Raw genomic sequence first — 24,503 nt, 5'->3', positions numbered from 1 at the left:
AGAGGGCCCTGAGCAACTGGTTCAGGGGAGAGGACGCCCTCTCCTCACAGTCACCCACGTTCTGTGTGTGACGATGTTTCAAGGTTCTGGTTAAAAAGTCACTTCCTCTGTGATCCCCAAGGCTCCTCCTCTTTTTTGCTCTTCAGCCCCATCAATGTGTCCTTTGTACTGGTCACTTTCAGCCTCCCCACATGACTTATTTAAGTGCCTGCCTCATTCCCTTCCGGAGAAGTCCATGCTTCACTCATCTTTGACTAGATCCAAGCTCCTTGCCCCATGCATGGTACCCAGTAGGGGCTCAATGCATTTTTAAAAAAATAAGTATTTGAAGTACATTAATGTCCAGATAAAAAGTACGTTTAGGATGTGAATTAGACTGGCAGGGAGCTAAAGAGGGAGAAATCTAGATGAGACATAGACAAAGAGAGACACACAAAGAGAGAATGAGTCAGTGACAGGGTGAAGGACAGAGGGCGGGGGGCCTGAGAAGGAGAAAGGGAGCGAGTCCTGGATCTTGGACGTGGAGGTCTGGGAGGGTCTGCCAGCCATGACTGGGGTTCTGTTGACCTGAATTGCTGTTTTGTGGGTGACCCCTCCGGAAAGGCCTCGGTTTGCTCCGAGTCCAGTAGAGTTGGAGGGTAAACCTACGACACGGGTGGGGAAAAGCTGGTGGATCAAGGGAGAGTTCCTGTGACCTCTCCCTGCCGCTCAGGGCAGGAAAGGCAAGACAGACAGCTGGTGGACTTGGCCATGACATAAGGGGAGGGGACCAAATACCTGGGTGTCAGCAGCAACCAGGACCTTCTGGTGCCGCATCCTGGGACCTCCCACCCAGGGCTGCGGTGCAGCCCTTCCCTCCAGGGCCGGAGTTTGCAGCCAAACCAGAGAAGCACACAGCCTTGCATTGCAAACAGCAGGCCTCCGCTCTGCTCTGGGGCGGGGTGGTTGACCACTGCCTTTCCCTTCACAGCTTTGCACCACCACCTCCGGCCCTGAGTGGGATCCCACGTGATCCTAGTTACGGTATCCTCCTACTTGTTTCTCATCCATCGCCGCCCCTGAGGGGGAAAGGTCGCGAGGACAGGGACCTTGTGGGTGTCCCAGTGCCTGGAAAGCTCACCAAGTGCTGAGTGGATTCATGAATGAATGGAAGGCAGGGCAGGATGGCAGTGCGCGGTGTGTATGTGGTGGGGGTGGGGCGGGCATTGTTTGGAGGTGGCACTGACAAAGCACTTTAGCGAGCAAGGCTCCCAAAATAGAGGCCTCTGAGCTCTGAGATGAGAGCCCTTGAGAAGAGAAAGGCCCTTCTGGGGCCAGTTGTGTGGCTGTCAGCCTGAGTGTGGCAGCTGCAGGGAGACAGTTGCCTGGGGCGGCAGGGTCTTGGCAGTGAGGGAACCCTGCTGGGGCCCTAACTGCAGGAGACAAAAGGACGCTGCCTCTGCTCCTCAGGAAGGAGGGAGCCAGAGGTCTGGGCCCTGGGTAGGACGGGAAGCCCCACCCACCCTGGAAAGATCCAGGGAGGGAGAGAGCACGTGCCAGGGAACCCAGGCAGTGTGCTGGCTCCTCTCTACAAGGCACTGAGGAAGGGACGGACTACTGAAAGGGGCACAGAGCCTAAGGCCCAGGGACGTCAAAGGACTGGCTTGGGGCCACGTGAGTGATGCAGGCCAGGCTCTGCCTTGGGTTGGCCCATCCCCCCCTCCCATCGCTGGGCAGCCAAAACGCTGCTGCGGCTGGTGGGCACGAGGCCTCTGATGGCTGTTCCCCTCTGCTCGGACTTTTGGTGGGACTCAGGGCGAGGAGAGGGAAGGAGAAGGAAGACAGGAGAGGGAGGGAGGATTTCTTGTGTAAAATAAGGAGTGAGATCGACGTCCTTGAGGCTGTTTCTTTAGCTTTCCTTCTGTTCCCTTCTCTTCTGTTCCTTCCCACGGCCCCTCGCTGTGGTCTGAGACGGATGAGGAAATGCATGCAGGGGCGAACCCAGCCCCCACTCGGGCTCCCCTCCCAGGTCCACGCGTGGGACCTTGGGCAAGTCATTCCCCTCTCTGAGCCCGGTCACCTCCCCTGTGAGATGCTGCTGACAGTTGTGCTGGCTCAAGGAGGCTGTGAGGATTTAGAGTCCGAGGAGGGAGCTGTAGCCCGGCACCTGGGTAAGATGCCACTGGTTTTAGCCAGAGGTTCCAGAGCTCTTGCCACTACAACCCCAGCGGCCCCACTTGGCCTCCCGAGGTGACTTTCGAAAGTGAAATGTAGATTTCGCCCCTCCCCTTCCAGGGAGGTGAACAAGCACTTCAGGAAAGAGGGTGTCCAGATGGCCAGTAAAGCAGCCCCACCCGTCGCCAGGGAAACGCAAATCACAGCGCAAACACTGCACGCTAGTCAGAATGGCTACCATGGGAAAGACAGAAAATGCCAAACGTTCGCGAGGCCCCGGGGCCACCGGAACTTTCGGGCAGGAGTGTAAACCAGCATTTTGGAAAAAGCATTCGCCAGTGTCTGCTGAGAGCGAATCCCCGATGCCTCGACTCTACTCCTTGGTGTGGGCCCAACACAAAGGTATGTCTGTGTTCATCCAAAGGCACGTGCGAGAATCTGCGCGGAGGCTTTTTTCACGAGGGCCCCAAGCTGAACACAACGCAAGCGCCCCTCAGCACCAGAACGAATGCGCACATTTCGGTTTGGTCACACCACGGAATATAATTTAGCAATGAGCACGAACCACACACCCGGGTGCAACGACATGAAAGCATCTCCCGCGTAATGCTGAGCGAGAGACGTCAAACACGGAAGAGTACGCTGCTGCGTGATTTCATGTACGCGACCTTCCAAAGCCAGCCAGCTAACTGATGGGGTTAGAAGTGGAGCGAGTGGTTCCTTTTGGGGGAGGTATGACTGGGAAGGGGGGCGAAGGGCTTTCTGGGATGCTGGGAAGTTTCTGGGGCGGGCTCCCTAGGGTGTTCCCTTTGTGAAAGTTCACTGAGCTGTAAACACATGATGTGAGCACTTTTATGAATGTGAGTTATGTTTCAATGCAGTGTTTCTATAACTACCACCCCCCCTTTCTGTGGCTCCCTCCCAGCCTGGAGCAGGGTCCAGGCACATGGCTGTCTTTCCAGGCCCTCAGCTGCCTGGCCCAGCCCTCCCCCCCTTAGCTCTCCCTGCCTTAAGCAACAGAGGACAGGGGCTAGGTCTCCCCACACGCCGGGCTGTTTGTCACCTCTGTGCCTTGACCCATGCTGCCCCTTCGCCTGGCACCCCTCTCTCCCCATGTTTTGTCTGCCGCCTCATCCTTGCTGAACACTCCATCCCCAGGTGGGCCGGGTAGCCCTCCTCTGAGCTCCCACAGCTCCATCCCACACTTGCCTTTATCTCAACAGCCCCCATATGGCTTTTTGTTATTACCACATGCCTGCCTCACTCCCCCAAGACCAGGGCCTGTGGCTGAGTCAGCTCTACCCCCGGAGCTCAGCGTGGAGCCTGGCACAGTAGACAAACGGTGAAGGTCTGCAGAACCAACGAAGGAGTTCTCACTCTTAGTTTGGGCTCTTATTTGCCCCTCTGTAGCTTCCCTCCGTTCATCTCTTCTGCTGGGACCTCCATCACTGTCTCTCAGAGATTCCTCTTCTCTGCGATAAATGTCTACATTCCCGAGCATGTCTCCCAGGTGGATTTCTCTCTGGGAACTGGACATGGACTCACATTCCCTTACCCCAAATCCCTCACCTCCTCCCTCCTCACCACACTCAGTCACCCCAGACAGCTTCTGGGGGCCAAGGCAGTGACTGGTCCACCAGAGGGGGCAGTCGGGCCACACACCTTTCCCTCAAACCTTAATTCCTAGGACATCAGATACTCTCCCCACAAACACCGTGGGAGCGGTTTGCAAATGGAGCAGGATGCTTGGGCAGGAGTGGTTGGGGGTTGTAGTGAGCTTCTCGTCCCCAGAAGCATGCAAATGGGAACTGGCTGACTGTGGTCAGGGGTGCTATTGGTGGGAGGTTAGACTCAGTCCTTCCAACCCAGGGGGACAAAAGGAAGAGAAGTGACATCAGTTGAGGTCCTTCTGTGCACCAGGTCCTTTGACTGTGTAATCATAGACTTTGTACACTTGTTCTGGGAGGAAGGTGTTATCATTGTCCCCATTTTAGAGATGATGAGACTGAAGCTCTGCGGTTGCTTTGCACCCAGGCGACAAAGGCATGGTGAGTGCCTCAGAGCCACCTGTAGGGGCCCAGTGACTCACCATCAGCCAAGTTTATGGCCAAGGCTGCCAACAAGGGTCGGGGTCTCTGAGTGCATTGGCATTTGATCACAGAAGAGAGACCCTCTGAGCAGCTGCAATCACTCCCAGGTTGTCACGGACCCCAAATGAGATGCCAAGTGGCCAGGTGGCGATTTTACTCCCGATGGTTTATTCACTGGCATCGACCTCTATTTTCCATCAGCTTCATTTTCATTTCCTAGTTCTTACTGATTGGGAAAATAAGGAAAAGTGGAAAGCTCAAGCTAATGAAGTTCTCTCCCCACTCCTTTCCCACTTTTCTGCATGTCTCGAGTTCAACCTATGAATTAAGAGGTGTGCTTCATGCATTCACCACGAAGAGTCTCATTGTTACCCTTGAATGCTGGGACCTGGCTGCCTCTGTCCACAAGCATCCCGAGCCCGCCTGTTGGACCCCCAAGTTCCCCAGCATTGCCAGCTGCAGCCCAGGGTCTGTGCTGCAGAGACATGGACTCAGTGAATCCCCATGCACTCCACTAAAACTTCCAGCCCCTCGTGGTGAGATAAGTCCTGGGACTAGTTCTGGCCAATGGGCTGCACAGAGAGCCAACACAGGTTCCAACACATCACTTCTGTGCAACACTATTTAAGAGTGGGGGTGAGTTCTCCACTTGCTATCTTCTCCTGCTTCCTAACAGTGGAACCATCCTGGATCCCTGAGTCACCGCTTGGAAGGAAGCTGCCTGGAGAGCTGCCAGCCCCGCAGCAGACTTCAGATGAAGGAGAAACAAGCCTTTGTTGTGTTAAGCCACAGAGATTCCAGGATTAATTCATTACTATGGTATAACTTAGCTATATCAACAAATGCTATCACTACAGTCGCCCTTTTATTGATGCCACCTTGTGTCAGGCACCATGATGGGCACAGACATAATAAGACATGCTGGGCACCCACAGGGAGACAGTTAAAGAGCAGCAGATGAAAACAAATGAGGTTTGATAATACAAAGTGTCAGCTGTGATAGGAAATACAGGATCTGTGGGAATCCAAAGGAAAGGTGACAAAGCAGAGGGAGGGGCAAGTCTCGGAAAGCTTCCTGGAGTAAGTGACTTCTCAGCTGGGTTGTAGTAGATGAATAGAAGTTATTCCACTGACCACAAACTGGTGGTATGTATTGTTTGGTCAGCACAATATTTAATTTTTTTCTGATAGTAGACAATATTTAAGAATGAGAAGTCTCACATAAAGATCTGAATTTTGGGCTTCACTTAAAATAACTTCAGGATATTAATCAACACTGGGGCCGTGTGCCTGTGTGGCAAAAATTGGCTGCCCCGTGAGACAAGCCTGAGTTTTCCAGGTCACCACAGTTCCCCCCAGGCGTTTGCTCCTTGCCAGCCCTGCAGACATTTGGGTTTGCGTCCTCTGAGTGAGTCAGTCCTCATCAGACTTCCTCAGCCCAGCGGATCCTTTTCAGCCACGGGGCCAAGGACCGAGCTTGTCCAGCCATCTCCCTTCCCAACCCACCAGAAGATCCAGAAGCCTGGATCCAGCCCCTCACCGGAAGCCTGCCTGGGCTATAGCTGACGATTGGCCCAAGACGGGGATGATGACCTGGGTCCAGCCAGCGCGGAAGAAAAGAAGGGACAATTCCAGGTAGTCAGCTTCAGGGAACCACATTGCCTGGTCCCCCTTGGTGCCCCGGGGTGGACGTTTGCTAAATTGGCTGCCCAGAACCCATTGTCCCACCTTTTAGTAACAGCCCCGTGATTTTCTTTCCAGCAACCACCCCTTCCTCAGTGTTCAGCATTGGAGGGAATCTAATCAAGCCTCTTTGCCCTCTGCCAGCCAGGAGGGGGACACGGGGCGCAAGCCAGTCCAGCTGGTGTCCCTCCTGGGACTGGGAACCAGGAGCAGAGTGATGCAAAGAAGGAAAAACGATGGCCGATGCATCTCAGAGGGGAACCTCGAGAAAACGCCTCAGTTCCTGCTCCCAGAGCCCTGGTCAGCTCTGGTTCCACTGATGGTTTGTGCCCGCCCTGTGAAAAATGCTGCCTCAGCAGCCCCTGTCTGCCCCAAGGTCCTGTGGTCAGCTGCCCGCCCGGACTTGACCGCGGCTGTTATCTGGGGCTTGACCACTGCCGCCCACTCCATGCCCACCTCACAGGGTTTCAGACAGACCGGGCCTGGGCACTTACTTTGTCCCAGTGGGTGAGCGTGGTTCTAGGTCCAGCCATCGCAGGTTAAACTGGGGAGAAGATTACAAGAACTAATGTTTTGGAGCCCTTCCTAATCGACAGGCCCTGTGATAGGTGTTTCATATAGATTATCTCGTGTTTTTATCCCCCCACGTTTCAGTCATGCATGTACCACCTTCATGATTTTTGCCATATCAGTACTATTCATTTATGTAGCATTTTTCTTTAAATTGATGTGCCTTTTAAAAAGCACGGTATTTTATTTTAAAAGGAAATGCTATATTATTTCCATAAATCACAGAGCTTGGTGTACTGTTTATATTTTTCTAATATGCATCAATTGTGAGCTAGTAAAATAATAACTGTTCCTCCGCACACTACCTGCAATCATCGTGCACACCGTCAATCCCACACGTGCCAGCCTTGGGGAAATGCTGTAGCGTCTGAGTTAATGCTCACACATCCCCGGAAAGATGGTTTATAGATAAGAACACGGAGATCCCACAGGTAGAAAGGCTTGGGGCTGAGATCTGAATCCAGACAGTCTTACTAAATGCCTAGGCGCTTCCAAATGCATTTTTAAAAAAATCTAAAGAATCCTTTAAAAATGAAAATGTGTGTGAAAATCCAATATTCAAATGGATCGAATTAGAGCTTTTTTAAAATTTAAACAGGGTTGTTGGTTCCAGAGCTTCTTTTTTGGGAACTCCCCTTGCTCAAACCCATCCTAAAATGGCTCTTGAGAACCTGTCTCAGAAGCCTGGGATTCTGAAGAATGTCATTTCAAACCCACAGGACACCTCCCTCCCCCTGCCCCGTCTTTTAACTCCATTTAGTCTCACTTTCCCAGACTCCTCAGGGGCAACTTCTGGGCCTGTTATCTTCTCTGGCTGGACCTTTCGACCTTGGATCTGTGCCATGTTGAAATCTCAGAATCGGCCACCTTGAAATCGTCCACTGGCATTAGAAGCCTCCCTCTGACCTAATTATTCATTCATCATCCACTGATGTCTAATCTGTACCCAGATTTTCAGAGGACACAAGAGGAATAGGTGCAGTGACTGTAATGTGTTCCAAAGGCAGCTTCGGAGACACACACAGCCAAATGCAGTAAGGGTCTGAGGAGTTCCTGGTCGCGGAATCTCATTGTTTCCTCAGTTCCTGCTTCTCTCAGGGGCCTGGCTGCGCCCCGTGCTGGGCGGTGCCTGAGATGGGGCAGCCACGGGCCCCGGGGTGCTGGCTGCCCTCCAGATTGAAATGCCAGAGGTCTTGTCTAATTTCCCACTATGGCTCCTGGGTCACTGTTCCTTTTAGCAGCTAATGCCTGATATAAGGCTGGACTTAGAATCATACCTCACTCAGACCCCCCAAACCCTCACTCCAACAGGAGGACCAATTCACAGCTGCGCCAGCATCTCCAGTATGAAGCTCTGCCCGGCTCCTGCCTTCAGTCTGCCTTCTGCCCTCATGGTGCAGTCTGTGACCCTTCCCCCAAACCTGGAGACCATCTCCCATTGAAGTGGCTACTCCCCAGTTGCCCTGCTCTGCCAGGAAGAGAAGAATCTGTCACTGTATAGAAATATGCGAAGATCCTGGCCGAGTTCCAATACGTTTTCAGGATTCCCAAAGGGCATTCAGCCGTGCGGTGTGTCCCGGCAAAGCCAAGGTTGCTGTGCTTTTCCCTCAATCCTAGCTATGGCCCTGATCCTCTCCGAGATGCATTGTCCCCCGACCATCAGCCTTTGGGTCTCCCCTGTGCTGTGGGACCTGTCTTCACTAAGCTGGAGTTCCAGGAAGCTTCTCCTTGGTCGGCCCTAGAGTTGGACCCATCAGCAAACTCAAAACAGCTCAAGTCAACTCGAGTCAAGTCAGCTCAACTCGGGACATACTGCCTCTCACGCCTGACTGCAAATGACCCTAAGCAAGGCGCTCATTTTGGAAAAGGTAGAATTCAACAGCGAACAAAACCCAGTCTTTCCTCGGGAGGAGTTTCCTGGTTTGAAGCTGGATTCCAGATTCAAACTTTCCCTTGAGTTGAGGAGCCCTTTGTACAAGGGACTGGAGACAGAGCTTCCTTTTCCGGCGTGGAGACAACCCAACCAGCAACCTAATTCCTGGGGTCCACTCCCCAGGACTCCCCAAACTACCCTCCTGGGGGTGTCCGACTTCAAGACTTGAGACTGCAGAGTCAGTTTGCCCCTCACCCTTTAGGATCTGATTCCTATGGTTTCTGAGTCATTCATTCATTCATTCAGTCATTCATTCACAAACCTGCACTGAGTACTTCTGTGCCAGACACCTTACATTTTCTCATTTAATTCTCACAGCAACCAGTGTGGATAGCTAGAATGTAACCGAGCCCTAATTCCAAAGTCTGTGGTCTTTCCATTTCATCCCACTGTTCCTTAGGACAATTCAATAGAATCCGTAAGAAAGGATGGAGATCACCACGTGCTTAAGCAAACACATTCTATGTGGAGGGAAAGAGGGGCTTATTGAATATTTTGAGTAAAGCGAAATCCCACCTGCCCATCTTACTAGAATTCTTTGAGAAGTGAACTACATAAGGAGATAAAAGGTGACTTTCATAAAAAGCCTCTGTCAAGTTTCTATCCCAAAGTCTATTAATGCAATTGATTCATTATAGAATTGGGCAGAGGTGGGTGGTAAGTGGGAGGGAGTCTATTTTTGCATGGATAGAGAACGGGCTTAGAGCCAAGAACGAGAGGGTGGAGACAAATGGGTGTTCTTTCCAGTGGAGAAGAGGGTTCCCTAGGAATTGGTACTGAGTTTGGTCTTATATAAGCCCCAGTGTGCATGCATTGCGCACCCAGTGTGTGCAGGCCCTGCTTTAAGCACGGAGGTACCAAAACAAGTCAGCTCCCCTCCTGCGGAAGCCCAGGAAGGAAGTACTTGGTGCCATCTCCAAGTATTCGGAAGCCAGGAGGCTCCTCAGTGGTCTGAAAAGGCAGGACATTGGAGATAAAACTGAAGAAGGGGGTGGGGGAAGGGAAAGGGCCCAGGCAGCAACCAGACGATTTGAGCTCTAGGACCAGCAGCGCCACAGAATTGCTGTGTGACACTGGGCAAGTTTTTCCCCTTTCTGAGTCTCAGTTTTCTCTCCTGTGCACTGAATGGATTTGCCTAGATGGTCTGTCAGGGTGTGGTACTCTGGATGGAGAACAAAGACGTGAATAGGACCTGGTTATGAGAAAGTCTCCATTTCGTGGGGCCCAAATGTCCCCTTCTGTCCAGCCCTGTGATGGGGGGCCCCTGTCTGATTTGTGAACGGTGAAGAGGAGGCACAGAGCCGTGAGGTGTGTGGGGCTCGGAGCCCAGCCTGGAATCCCTCAGTGGCATTCACCACAGTGACTCAGCGTCAGAAATAGCTCCCATCTGGGTGAGCAACGATATCTGTAGCCATCAAGCGATCTCTATATCCACACACACTCTCTCTGTGCAAATATGTGGCTCACTGTGTGCTAAATACGGGGTGGCCTGGAGACGATCCTCCTCTTAAAAGACTATTTGGTACGAAACTCAAGACTGTTTATTTAAAGAAACAAATGACAACTCTGCCTGTTGGATTACCGGTCGTGGGTGGTGGGGACGAGGCGATGTGGATGGATGAAGGGACGCTGGTGTGATCCGAGCTGGGGGCCTCTTAGAAGGGGCTGAGGCACCTGCCCCACCTTCACCCTCCGTCTGCGGCGGGAGGGGTGATGGCCGCACACACAGGATGCTTGAGATCCTGAGTGGGGCGTGGCGGGGGAGTGTTGAGCCACAGTTCAGCAAAAAGAGCACAGGAACTGAGACTGACAGGACAGCGGGGCTCTGGCCACACTCTGCCCTGCCACTGACCTTGGGTAGTTCATTAATTCACTCATTCATTCATCAAACGTGCACCAAGCACCCACAAGGTACATAGCCACTTGGGGTTCCAGACAAGAAAAGTAGGTCTGAATTCAGGCTTAGCCACCTAGCAGCCGTAGGTCTTTGGGTAAGTCCTTTCCCTTCTCTGAGCTTCAGTTTCCTCATCTGTGAACGGGGGATGATGATACCCACCTAAGGATTTTTGGGGGCAAGCTTCACTGAATAAGAGAACACACAAGGAAGTGTTTCTCTGTTGTAAACAGCTCTAAAACACACAGTAACGCCATTCTGTCCGATTGAGCCATCTCATTCCCACTCAGGGGTGTTCTTGGCGATCGTGGAGAGGAAATGTCATCATGACCCCTTCACCGGGAGTGGGGACCATCCATGGGGTGACGCTGGGAGTTCCCTTACCTTTGCTTTCCTGGCAGAGCTGAGATGCAGGGAACTTCAATCAGTGAGCAGAGCAGATAGCATTCCAGAGACGCACGGCTTCCTGGGGGAGGAGAGAGGGTGTTGGGAGATCAGGGGAGACAGCTTCTGGGGAAACTGGCCCCCCGAATGGGCACCGACCCAGACCCCACCCAGGGCATGCTCTTGCCTCTCCTGAGGCACCACTGATGCTGTGGGCCCCACACGGGGTGGGGGGGGCAGGATGGGGACCTGCTGGGCATCAGACCCACCGCCTGGCCCCACCGCGCCTGCTCTCCGCACAGCGGTTGCCCTTCTTGGTCGCTGGTTTGGGCAATCTTGTACCACTGACCACACTGTTTCCTGGCTTAAATGTGATTTCTGACTGGCGACCATGGGTGGGATTTACTGTTAGTCATAGCTGGGTTTGGATTCTGGCTTGCGGGACGCATTCCCTCTCTCTGAGCGTCAGTTTCCTTGCGTGTGCAACGGGGCTGCTAACAGCACCGACCTCACACATGGGTGCGGGTAAGTGCTTGCGGTGGGTGGTGGTAAACAAGATCATGTCTGTGGAGAAGTCTACTACGTCGTAGTCCCTCAAAGTTTAGTCACCTTCCCTGCTTTCTTCTAGGAGGCACCCAGAATTCCTGCAAAGGCAGGGAGTGGGTCTTACCTGACTGTTTCCACAGCCTGGCCCCAGTGGGCACCCCTCACTCTTTGTTGACAGGGCAATGCCTGACGTGTGCTTTCACACCATCACTAGGATTAGGGAAACTAGGGTTCCACTTCCACTTTACAGGGGAGAACACAGGTGTGAAGAGGGGTCGTGATCTGCCCAGCTTCCCACGGGTGGAGCGGGGAGCCGGATCAGAACCCATGTACTGCTCACTCCTTCCACCCACTGCAGTCAGGGGCTCTCTCAGCTGGATGCCACGGCTTCGGCCCCTGCGGGGGCCCAGCTGTGTGCTGGGGGCCTGACTGCAGCCTGTCTCCTCCTCCTCCACTCTTTCCTCTTCCTTCCATCGTCTAGTCCTGCTCTCCCTGACTCAAAGAAGTAGATATTCTTGTCTCAGGGCCCTGAGGATTTGGTCCAGGTGATACAGATGGTGAGGGTAGCAGGATCCCCAGAGCTCAGCTGACTCACGGTCCTTTCCGTTGCCCGTAGCCTCCTGGGACCCCCTGGGCAGCTCCATGCTGCACCATCACTCCCTAACACACTGCTGGAGTAGGGCTCCGCGAGGCAGGGCCCTGGTGACGCAGGACTTGATATGTGTCTGTTGGGTGAGTGAATGAGTAAATGAGTGGCTGAACGACTGGGCCCGGCCGTGTTTTAAATGCTGGTCACACCACAGTGAAAAGGGAGGGCACGCTCCCTGCTCTCAGGGACTGACAACATTTGAATTTGTCACCAACTGGATCGGAAAGAGGGCAGCTATTACTGCTTCCTGACTGGCTAGGTCGGAAAGCGGGAGGAAGTTTAGGGCAGAGCCTGCTGCCTGCCCAGGGAGCGGGCATCTCGGAGCAACTGGCTGCCGCCCTGGGCTCAGGCAGGGTCCTCTCTGCGCTGCGTCCTGAGGCTGACCTCTCAGAAGCCAAGGAAAGAAAGGTGGTGCCTTAAGTGTCCAGTGCACTCCTGCCGAGTCCCGGACAAGCTAGCACAGTGCCTGGCACTTACCAAATGCATTTTGTTCAGTGAATGAAGGGTGGGCAGAGAGCGTGTCCGGAGGACTCGGGCCTAGAGGCTTGTGGGAGTCAGAATCCTTGCACTGCAGTGGGGCTTTCCTGTTTGCAGAGCCCTTTCACACAACAGCTATGATTCTCACAGGTGGAGAGCACGGTCAGAGCACATTTATTACGAGCACTCTGTGCTGGGCGCCAGCGGTGTCCATAAACCACGGCGTCCGCAGCATGTGGCGCGTGTCTGCGGTGTGCCAAGCCCTTTACGTCCATTAGTCTGGCAAGACCGAGGTCATAATCCCCATCTCACAGAGGCGGGCACGGAGGCCCCGAGCAGCCTGCACCTTGCACAGTTGAAACCTGGTCTTAGTCTAGGAGTGAGATGTAGAATGCTCACAGCCTAATGGGCACACAAACGGGAGGGCGGAGAGTTGAAATACGATGTGGCAGCCACGGCCAGGAGGCGGCGGGAGGGCTGCCCTGGGAAGGGGAGTCTGGAGCTGCAGCTGAGAGGGCAGTGGAGCAGGAAGGGCTTTCCAGGCGGAAGGAACAGCGTCTGCAGAGGTGTGGAAGAAGCCTGGTCTACTCAGGTACTTGGAGCAGCTTGGTGTGGCCGGAGCCTTGGGCAGAAGGCCGGTGAGGAGGGGCTTTAGCCGGGCGTGGGCTTTTAACTGGGCTTTGTGTTCCAGAGAGTTCCTTCTGGGGACGGGTGGGGGGATGGGAGGAGCCGGTGGCTGGACTGCACTTGCTGAGCTGTGGTGTAGAGGGAGAAGCAGGCGCAGCCTCCTGGCTTGGAGGGAGCGTGGAGTGGGGTGAGGCAAGGTTCTGAGTGTTAACACTCCCCGTGGCTGACCCACCCTGCAGAGTTGGAGGTCCTCCCCCAGCTCCCAAGAAGATCATGGTGGCAAGTCCTGGTCTCTGCCCCAGCCCCAGCCCAGCCCAGCCGAGGCGTCTCTGCCACCTGACTGCTCCCAAACTGTGTCCTAGCAACCCCAGAGCCCTCACCTTGGCAACGCCAGCTTCTGCACTCTCGTCCTCTGATTGGGCTGCGAGGGCAGGTGGATCTGGGACGCCTCCCGTCCACTAGACCCGCCCAGGGAACCACTCCCCTCAGGCTGCCCGCATCCTGGGCCCCTGGGCCCCTCAGATAGAGGCTGGCCAATCAGATGAGGCGGGTGAGTGTGGACGCTGGACAGGACTCTGGACCAAGACATTTGGGATCTGGGTTCTGGCCCCAGGGTTAACTTTGAATGAGCCTTTCTCCTCCCCGAGCCTTAGGATTCCCTTCTGTGAAATAAGGAGGTGGACAGAGTCTAATGCTGTCTTCTTCCATTTCTGATCTTTTCATGGTTATTGGTTGGATGGAATTTAGTGTCAGACTCCAGGGACTTAAATCCTGGTTTCCTTGGACAAGTCCCTTTACCTCTCGGAGCCTAGACTTTTTTCCTCTGTAAAATGAATATATCCCATGCCCTCTCACTTGCAGAGTTGTGAGAATCAGGTGAAATGGTATAAACAGAAGTGCTTTATAAATGGCAAAGGGCTGTACAAATGTTACCTACTTTTTCACATGGGCTGTGCTCAGTCATGATTTACTGACCCCCCCCCACCCCCCCCCCCACCACACTGGCAACAGCGGCAAGCATTTGTTAAGCACTTCCTACGTGCCTAGCCTTGTTCTGAGGGTTTTACTCATCTCATTTTATCTTCATCACAACCGTGGAAGGCACTTGCTATTATCGTCTCCATTTTCCAGATGAACAAATGTGTGGTTATGTACAGAGCATCTCATTTAGGCTCCTTGGCTTCAAAACTTGACGCCTTACAATTTACTGAGGTGGCCGTCTCGGGATCTCTTGTCCCCGCTTTGAGTTTTTCCTCTTGCCTGAAGTCAGAGTCTAACTCAGGGCGCGGTGGGTGGAGGAAGTACTATCGGTTCCTGAGCATCCGTGATGATCGAGCTTTTAGCACCCCCTTGCATTTTGCACGTGAGGCAGGTGCCTCTCTTCCTTGCTTCACCCCAGCCACAGCCCGCCCTGCGTCTTCTCCCATCCCCGGCGCCTAATGGCATCAGAGTGCAGCCTGTCCTGCGGTGCCCACCCGGCCGCCAGCCAGCCGGTGGATTTACTTCCCAGCAGGGGAACCCAGCGCTGTGCTTGCCCTTTGGCTCACCTGCTCTAGAGATGGCAGCAGGGACTGTGGGCCTGAATGGAGGCCCAGGGGATCATTCTGACCAGTGGGGTGACCAAGGGAAGTGACTCAATGGCAGTTTAGAATATGCCACCCTCTGCTTTACCCAGTCTTCAAGGCCCTCCCTGCTTTGGCCCCTGTCAACCTCTTTGCCCTCACCTCTACCACCCTCTCCCTCGCTCCGTCTGTTTCTGTCCTGCGACCTTGTTAGGATTCTTCCTACCCCAGGACCTTTGCACTGTCTGCCTGGACACTTGTCCCATGACCAGAGGCTTCTTCTGGTGCAGATGTCAATTTTAAAGTCTCTTTCTTCCGGTCTCCCCTGCCTGCCTGTGGGAACAGCCTCTGCTCTCCTTAGCACGCCCCCTCTTTTATTTCCTTCCTAGCATTTATGTAACTTGGGGAAATTATTTGTTTACTTGGTATTTTCTGTCTCCCCACTAGAACGTGAGCTCAGTGAGAGCACAGACCGTGTCTTATTCTTCATTGTCTCTCTAGCTTCTGAAACAGCACGGGCCCATCAGAGGTGCTCAGAGAGTGCTAAAGAATCAATAAGCCATACCCGGGGCTTCAGTGTCCACATCTGTGCAATGGGATGACAGCCCTAACCCCACGTTGTCAGAATCAAAAGCAAAACAACCCTGTGGGGCCAACAGTATTATCCCCATTTTATAGCTGCTGAACTTGAAGTTCGGAGAAATGGGGGGACTTGCCCCAGATCACCCCGCCAGGAAGTGCTGGCATTCTTTCCAGCTGGAGGAGCGCCTGGCCCCATGCCCTGCTCCGAGCAGGCTTTCGGCAGCGTGAAAACTGGGTCTGCGTTCCTCTGAGTCTCTTGCCATCTGCTGCTTGAACTGCAAGACCCTGCTTGCCCACTTGGCTGTCACAGCTTCCTGACGCGTCAAAGACAGGAATTCTAATGGCTGGTTTTTGTGCAACACAAAGGTCTGCCTCTTGCAAATGTGGAAATACATTTTCTCCGCATTGGCAATTACCACGCTGAACGTCTGGGGAACGGTTTTCATCTTCCAGGCACTTTACGAAGATTAACTCCTGGACCCTATGCTGCAGTGCTTGTTTTGACTTGAGGGAGTGTCAGGGGCCCTGTGGGCGGCAGTGTCTTTTGTTACAAAAGCTGGGATTCAGAAGCCTTTGAGCCCCTAGTCAGCATCTCCAGGAATTTGCTTTATTTTCCTGAGAGTGGTTTCACCACTGTCCAAAATGTACTGACTTTCTTGAGGATTCAAACTTTCTGACTTTTCCTGCCCGTGTTGGTCATGATTCAGCAATGTATTCCACAAATATTTACTGAGAATATCCTCGGCATTCTTCTAACTCTGCGGATGCAATGAGGGAACGAAACACATACTGTCCTTGCCCCTGACAATGTTGGGTCAGTAGGGGGGACAGATGACGGTGTCCTGACAGTAACTGGCTGTGTGACTGTGGGTGGGTCCCTTTCCCTCTCTGGGCCTTTGGGTTTTAACTTCCTCTCCACCCCGATCCCCCTGCTTCAAAGGCTTTGATGGCCTCTTGCTGCTTACAGAGCTGGATGGGCGTCTCTGGCCTGATCTCCAGGCCCTCAGAGTTGGGCTCTGCACATGCTCTCCGTTCTCACACCCCCTTTTTGCTCCATTTTTATTTAATCAATATGCTACTTTTTAATGCTAGGTACTACGTCCTTCACAAATTTTTATTTGTTTAATCCTCACAGGAACCCCTTGATATAAGTCCTGTGACGCTCGTAACCTCCATTTGAAAGATGAGGACATTGTCACACAGAGACGTAAGGAGCTTGGCTGTGTACTCATAGCTGCTATGTGGCGTGAGTGGGATTTGAACCAGGCAGCCTGGTCCCGGTCCGTGCACCCCACTGCTGCTGTGCTGCTTCCCTGTGTGTCCTGGGCACTGGCACTTCACTCTCCTTTTCTAGCTACAATTCATTAGGCATCACCCACTTCCACAAAGCCTTCCCTGATGCCTCCCAGGCTGAAGGAACTCCTCGTGTTGTGTTCCCATACTGCCTGGTACCTCCCTCCACACGCAGCCCTTCCCATGGGTGTAATGCTGTCCTGTTTGTGTACTGTCTCCTCTGCTGGATGCTAACCACCTGGGCAGGTGGGGGAGACTGTGCCCTGCCCAACGGCCGGTATCTTCCATTCTCCATGCAGCAACCAGAGATATCTCGTAAAAACAAAACCAGTTTTTATCACTCCCCAGCTTAAAACCATCCAGGGACAATCCATTGAATTTAGAATAAAATCCCAATTCCTAACCGTGTTCTAGAAGGCGCTACGTGGTCTGGCCCGGCCTCCTCCCCGCCCTCATCTGCTGCCACGGTCCCCCTGGCTCACTCCACTCCAGCCACTCTGGCCACATGCCTGTCCCCAAACAGCCCAGGCTCACACTAGGGCCTCAGCCAGAGCGATTTCCTCTGCCTGGAATGTTCTGCCCCACATCCTCCCGTGACTGACTTTTTCTAGTCATGCGGGCCTCAATTCCGTGTTACCATTTCAGACAGACCTTCCCTATCTCTCTCTGTGCTTAAATGTTTTCATTTTTACTTTTTAATTGTTATTGAGGAGAGTGTCTCCTATAAGTCTGTAAGCCCTGTGGGAGCAGAGACCTGGTATGTCTCGTTTAGCACCTGGAATAGTGGCTGACACAGAATCGTCACTCAATGATTAAGTGTTGGAGAAGAGTATATGCTCACCAGGGTCCCTTTGGGTTCCTACCTATTGCTATTCAGGTAGGCCCAGATCATATCGTGTCATCATACATCATATATCATACATCATATCGTATCATCATACCATACCATACCATATCATATCATACCATACCATATCATATCATATCATACCATACCATATCATATCATACCATATCATACCATACCATACCATATTATATCATATCGTACCGTACCGTACCGTACCGTATCGTATCGTACCGTATCATATCGTATCGTATCGTATCGTATCGTATCGTATCATATCTACAATATCTAAATTGGTCTCATCTCAGGCTAAAACCTGGGATAATTTCACAAGCTGCAATCCACTCTTTATCACTTTCCTATGTCTTGACTGCAATCATACCCCAGAAGTAAGGCAATTTTTTGGACTGTTTTCTGCCGACTTCACCAGGGATGCATAGAACTCCCGACATGTGTTTTCATTTGTCCACCTGAGACTCGGGGAACTTTGGGAGATACTGTCCTCCCCATCTTGTGGGCAGGGACATCCCTGAAAAAGTGGAAATGCTGACTTGTGAAGTGCTCAGAGCCCGATGGGAGTGCACACTCATCACGGCTGATGCATTTCATTGGTAACAGGAGACACTTCGTGCCCCAGAAAGACACAAGCGCTCTGAGTGCTGCCAGGGCCTGGCCAAACGCCACTCATTTAACCCTCCAAGGAGTGGGTCGGTAGGCGGGAGGGCTGTACAGCCAAGTGCAGGGCAAATGTGCATCCACTGAGTAGCGTGGGTGAAAATGCAGAGATGAGGTCTGGGTGTCTGACTGCACAGCCTTTGCTCATCAGAACCAGGGGCTTGCCAGGGGGTCTGCTTAGGCACCAGCATGCAGGTACCACCACCATCAGCTTGCTTCGAAGGCATATGGAAGGGACGTGTGTCAGGGTGTCTCCAAGACCAGCTGCCGTACGTGTCATTCTCTTGAGAACCAGGAAGGACATTTCCTGTCCCCCTTCTCCCTCCGCCTTCCAGGGAAGGATATGGCATCCCAAGTTTATGGGCTGAGAAACTCTGAGGTCTAATCTTCCAAGCAAAATGGTGAACTGAAAAGAGTGCTAGACTCTGAGTTCAAAAGTCTTGGCCCAGCTCTCAGCCCTGTGACACTTTGGGTAAATTTCTGTCCGTTTCTGACCCTATTCTTCCTCATCTGTAAAAAGTAGCTGTTGGGTTTGCTGATTTCCAGATCAGTGATTCCCGGGCCTTCAATCCTTCCATCATGAGCTTGTGGCTCAGATTACTTTGCAAGGGAGGATCTCTCTCCCTTTTTCTTTATGGGGCTCCATTTGTCTTTTGATCTGCCTTGCAAATAGTCACTGGCCTCTGGCCGCAGAGGAGGGAGTAGAGATAAACAATTCTGGCATAGTAAAACCTGCTGAGGGTTGATGTACCCCTTGTTTTTTCTGAAATAGCCTCTCTAATGCATGTGGTTTATTGCCGTAGTGCAGCCTCTCAAAACTCTGCGAAGGACAGAATTGTCCAGAAGAGATCAAGAAGGGACAGGCATGATTTGAGTTAGTGGAACAACATTTGAATGGCAAAAGTTGTTATTAATGGTAAAATCCTTTTGCACTAAGTGATATGATGTCTTGAGTTTGCTTCACAATGTGTGTGTCTATATGTGTGTGTGTGTGTGTGTGTGTGTGTGTGAGAGAGAGAGAGAGAGAGAGAGAGAGAGAGAGAGAGAGAGAGAGAGAGAGAGAGAGAGAGAAGAGAGAGAAGAGAGAGAATAGATGAAAGAAAATTAACCAACTGTTGAAGCTGGATGATGGGTATGTGGGGCTTTTTTTTTTATACTCTTCTTTCTATTTAAAAACATATGTTTGAAATATTTCATCATAAAAGGCCCTTTGGAGACTGACTCCAGCCTTTCTCTCCACTCTCATTTCACAGCCCGCATCTCGAGGACCCTCTGGCATAATGACATTACGCTGGTGGCTATGATTTCACACCTTTAGGCATTTCCACACAGTTCCATCTGTCTGAGGTACTTTTCTTTTCCCACTGTTCATCACTCCAGCATGGGAGGTCCCATAGCCTGGCATACTCACTTTGATTAAGGCACTTATCACATTGCAACTGTTTTCTTTTCGGCTTCCTCTGCTGGTCTGTGCCCTCTTCAGAACACTCCTCTATCTCTCCAGGGCCTAGCCAGTGCCTGGCACATAGCAGGTCCTCAGCACATGTTTACAGAGGGAATAATAGCAGGAAGGGTAGCTACCATTTTTTGAGCACTGACTATGTGCCACACACCACTCTAATCTCATTATGCAGACACTTCATTAAATCCTCACCACAAGTGGGAACTATTAACCTGTCTTCTCAGAAGGTCACTTGCCCAAGGGCACGTGCTAGTAAGTGACAGAGCTGAGATTTGGACTCAAACTGAAACCACCCAGCTCTTCTCCCTGCATCTGGCATTTTAACTCTTTGAATGTTACACAACTGGCCCAAGATTTTGGAAGCCTGGGCTTTAGGCCCAGTTCTGCTCCTACATTACTGAGTGACCTTGGGGCCTCTGCCCCCTAAGCCCCATCTCCCGGTGAGACTATCAGCTCCCAAAGGATCGCGTCATCCACGGGCCCTCCCAGCTTCAGCTCGGGGTTCCTGCTGCTGAACTGGCTTCCCTATTTGGGAACCTCTCATGTTCTCTTACTTCTTCAACGTCTTTTCTTGCTAATTGCAGTCTCCCAGAGTCAAGCAGTGTTCACAACGCTCCTCCTACCCCCACCCCTCGCTTGTGCCTTCACTCCGGAGGTAGGGGAGGAACCCTGGGCAGGAGGGAGGGGGGAGCATGTAAATGTCCCGTTTTGTGCGGCTTCCCCGCGGTTTCTCGGCCCCCTCCCCCACGGAAACTCAGCCTCGCACTTTCTAGGGATGTTCCGGGGACAGGCAGAGTCAGTGATCGCAGCTGCCAGCCTCGGGCATCTGTGTCAGGCTCTCCGAGGGAAGTCGGCGGTGCTGAGCGCGGGTGGGGGTGGGGGTTTGGAGGAGAGGCGGGCGGCGCACTCCTTCCTCGGAGCTCAGGCCCAGCTCGCCCAGCCGGAGTCGGGGGCCCTCTGCGCCTGTCTCACCCCCCACCCTCTTTCTGACTTCCAGCTGGGACCCGCCATTGCACCGCCAGGCCTTGGCGAACTGCAGACCCAAGCCGGAGACTCGCGGTTATGACTAGGCCCCCTTCCCCAGCTCACCCCCGACACTGCTGTGGGGGAGGCCGCAACCCCCGACGATTGCACACACCCACCCCCAAGGAATGCGCGAGGCCCCAGCTCCTCGGCTTTGTTCGCGGCTCGCCCGCCAGGAAGCGGGCTGTTGGCCAGCTGTCTGCCGCTGCGGTGCTGAAGCGGAGAGCGGAGCCGGCCCGGGAGAGGGACCGTCCTCGGCGGCCGTGGTGCTGAGCCGGAACCGAGGAGGAGAGGAGCCCGCCCGCCCGGCGGCCGCTGTCCGCCTGTGCAGTGCTGACTCGGGGCCCGGGGCCCAGACCCCAGCGGCGCGGGAGCTGTTCCCGGGGCGGCGCCGAAGAGAGAAGGAGCCCGTGACGCCCTCCGCCTCGCCCCGGAAGAGCCGGTGGCGGCTGAGCGCCACCGGGAGAAGGAAGGAGGGCCGGAGGCAGCCGCCCTCAGGGAGCTCCGCAGCACCGGGCCTATGGCTAGGGTCTCTCCGGCGAACCTGCTCCAGGTGGAGGCTCAGCGACAGAGAGCGAGTGCGCGTTCTACGAACCTGTTGGAGGCTGCAGCTCCTCTGTGGCCGACCTGGGCGCCCGGGCGGAGATTGCGGCGAGCCTCTCCCTCCCACTGTTTCTGGACTCCTCCGCGGAGGCTCTCCCTCCTGCCCGGGCTAGCACATGTGCATGCGGTGGGCACCGAGCCCCTTTCCGTCGGCCCGGAATGTCAGCGGAGCTGCAGGGCACAGAGCTAAGAGGCCTCCCCCAAGGGCAGCCCCGCTCCCAGGGAGACCCGAGCTTCCTGAGAAAGGAGGCGGGGGCTGCCGACGGGGAGGAGAGAGGGCTCCAGCAGAAGTGTCGGTGAAACCAACAGGGAGGCATGGAGGAGTTTTCCATACGGCCAGTTCTTCCCTGAAGTTTGGGTCCTGTTACTTAGGGGACAAACGACATCCTGCCTTGGAAATACCTTTCCCTCATTCTCCATTTCTGTGACCAATAACCAAATGCGGGTCTTGTACCTGCTCTGGTACAAACTCCACTCCCTGGTCCAACTGCTTCTAGTACCTCATTCCCGCCCATCATCCACCATGCCCTAGAGCTTTCTAACCCTTCTCTCTATATAATACACCTCTAATAAGAAGCAAAGTCTTTGGTCTTTCACCAGGAAGAGCAGGACCTCCTCTCCAGCTCTGCTCTTCCCAGAACAGACGACCACTCGTCGGAACAGGCTCACCCCAGTGCCTTGGCACCTGCTGCTCCTTTTGACTACAATGTTCTTCCTTCTTACTACTCATGCTGTATCTTCAAGTTAAAGAGTCCTTATTCTCACTGAAAATTTCCCGGGCCCCTAAAGCACAATCGCTCCCCCCTCCAAGCTCCCTCTACTTTACATTCGTGTACTCGACTTTTTATCACCTTGTACATAATTACTTATGCAGCCGTATCCTCAGTTGCCAGGCTCATAAAAACTGGTTCCATATTTTGTTTTTCTCTCTATCTCCAACACCTAGTGTGATGACTGACACACAATAGAGGTTGACTTATATCTGCTGAATTAATGTACACGCGAGAAGCGGAGAGCAACATAACTTCCTTTCCTCCATTTGATTTCTGTGTATTTTTAAAATCACCGCCGGCTAAGCCCCACATGGCTTCCCAGCTAACCGTCCTGTCTCATCACAACCAACTGTCTCTTGACTCAGTAATTCTCCCTATAGTAACCTCCATCTTGTACCAAGCTGGGTTTTAAATATTAATTTTTTTTTCTGTTTTCTCTGTTTGGGAACCTCGTAACCTGGATCTTCACATGGCTGAATCTGTCTTGTCCTTTGGATTTCAGCTTAAATGTCACCTCCTAAAGAGGCCACTCTACCTAATGTTTGCTGCCCCAATTAGTCTATGACATTGCCTACTTCATTTGTTCTTAGTATTGTTACTCTCTGAAAGTATTTTATTTACATGTTTACTTGCTTATCATTGGCTTTTCCTCAACTAGAATGGAAACTGTCCCAGGGCAAGGGTCACGTGTGTCTTGCTCCTGCTGCGCGCTCAGTGGTTAGCATTCTGAGAGGAACTCACCTCTCACCAATGCATCCATTGTCCCTTTCTCCCTGCAAAGGCTCGAGCTATTGTGCAGGGCATTGTGTAATCTTACACTGGGTATCAACCAACTAAGAATGGTTAAAAAAAGAGGGTCACACTGATATTCCTTGGGATGGGCAAGAAGAGGAAGTGGACCCAGATACGTGGCTATGAGAGGGCAAGCCTGAAACACAGCCCTTTTTCCCCCTGGATGGCAAAACCATAGCAACAGCTCCCTTCTGCCCTCCATACAAGGCGCATTCACATTCAGTCTCATTTGATATTTATAATAGCCTTGTCTGGTAGGTATTATTCTTCTCAATTGGAGAACCTCTGAGGCCCAGAGAGGCAGACTTACCTGACCAACGTCACACAGCTCTTCCTTGCATTGTGCTATATGCTGGGGATCTAGAACTAAGACATGGCCCCTGCCCCCCCAGGATGTCACATTAGTAAGAGACACAACATAGAAACAATGGATCAAGCAATTTGATGAATGCTCAGGATGGGGAAGAAATGGATAGGCTGCCAGGGTCAGAATAAACCAAAATTCTTCTCAATAGCAATTTGTTCAGTGCTTCCCAGGTGTCAGATACTGTACTAAGTTTTATACACTCTTTGTCTCAGCTCCTCATTCCTGCATATCTCTGTCCTCATTTTACAGAATTTACAGTAACTTAGAGAGGTTAAGCAACTTGGCCAAGGTCATGAGGCTGGTGAACAGCTGCGTGGGGACTTAATCTGACTTTGTTTGACTCAAACCATTATGCGCCCAGACCTAGTGAATCTGAATGTCTACTGAGCAGGGAGGGAACTCAGATTTGAAGATGATTCTTAGGTCATTCTCTTACATCTTAACCCTTCCTGAGAAATACTCGCCTAGAGAGTGCTGTGAAAGGAGAGGAAGAAGGGATGAATGGTACCTGTGGGGAGGAGTTAGAGAGAAGGTTGAAATTGGATCTTGAAGGATCAAGTTTCCAGGCAGAGGAACCACTATTCAAGGGCCTTGGGGCATGGAAATGCAGGGGCTGTTCGTGGTTTGGTGTGGTTGGCCCGTAAGGCACGGGGGATGGGAAAGGAGCCTGGCATTCAGCTTGGACTTGGCCGTGTGCCGTTATCCCACAGGCCGCGGTGAGCCATTGGAAGGCAACCACAGCTCTGCATTCACAGCTGCCGTCCTCACCTCCGCATCCCACAGCCGGTAGCGGCATCGGGTCATTACAGTGCGCCGAGTGCTTCCTACTGGCAGAAATATCACTCGGGAGGATGTGGACCTGAAGCTCCATGAGGGCACCCTGCCTGTGGGCTCGTTCTGGCCAAGAACCTGCAACAGCGTAAGTGCTCCGTAAATATTGGCTGGAGAGGGAGAAGCCCGAAGAGTCTACTTGAGAGGCTGCTGCAGGAATTCAAGTAGAGGGAGGTGATGAGACGAGTCCCTTCATCCGAGAATGCACTTCTTTGCACTGCTGACTCTGCGAAGTAAAAATCTATGGTCCCCTACCTCCGAGCACCGGGGGAGACTGGAAGTTAGCCATCCAAAATGGCTGCTGAATAACGACAACAATTTTCCTCTCCAACATACAGCAAAGCATGTTGTCACCCAGGCAGCCAACACCTCGCCAAGCCAGGAGTTCCTGTTATATGCACTTTATGTCTTTTGGCTCCTGGATTTTGGTCCTGATGGTCTCTATTATGTGGCAGTAACATTATATGTCATCATTTTAAAGGGCAATCACTATGCTAATAAAACTCAGGCTTGGCTCCAGAACTAAAATCTACCTTCTGTTTCTCCACCCCTCTGGGAAGTCCACGTGGACCCTGAAAATGGCTAACTTACAGGCGACTGACTTGTTTCTTGTATCAGGCGCTTTTAAAACCCTTCACTTCCATTAACCCTATGGAGGTAGGTATGACTCTTATCCCCACCTTACA

The 24,503-nt window shown here is 52.6% G+C and overlaps 1 protein-coding gene across 3 annotated transcripts in view; it reads right to left on the bottom strand.

Moving 5' to 3' along the window:
* The window catches only part of CPLX2 (complexin 2), a 71,800-nt gene extending 50,341 nt beyond the window's left edge, over positions 1-21,459 (bottom strand). Inside the window, exons 1-2 of one of the 3 annotated variants that reach the window (XM_033096356.1) lie at positions 21,047-21,459; positions 10,709-10,790 (exon numbers count right to left, since the gene is read on the bottom strand). In XM_033096356.1, coding sequence (XP_032952247.1) covers positions 10,709-10,790; positions 21,047-21,386 — 422 coding nt within the window. In that variant the 5' untranslated portion in view covers positions 21,387-21,459. The remainder of the gene's footprint in view (positions 1-10,708; positions 10,791-21,046) is intronic. The other 2 variants (XM_033096358.1, XM_033096359.1) reach the window with 2 other exon arrangements.
* Between the last annotated feature and the right edge of the window lie 3,044 nt (positions 21,460-24,503).

This window comes from Rhinolophus ferrumequinum, chromosome 24 (assembly GCF_004115265.2).
Source record: "Rhinolophus ferrumequinum isolate MPI-CBG mRhiFer1 chromosome 24, mRhiFer1_v1.p, whole genome shotgun sequence".
In the NCBI taxonomy this organism is placed as follows: Eukaryota; Metazoa; Chordata; class Mammalia; order Chiroptera; family Rhinolophidae; genus Rhinolophus; species Rhinolophus ferrumequinum.
The sequence above is the reverse complement of the archived record's forward strand: the minus strand, read 5'-3'. Positions and strand labels throughout refer to the sequence as shown.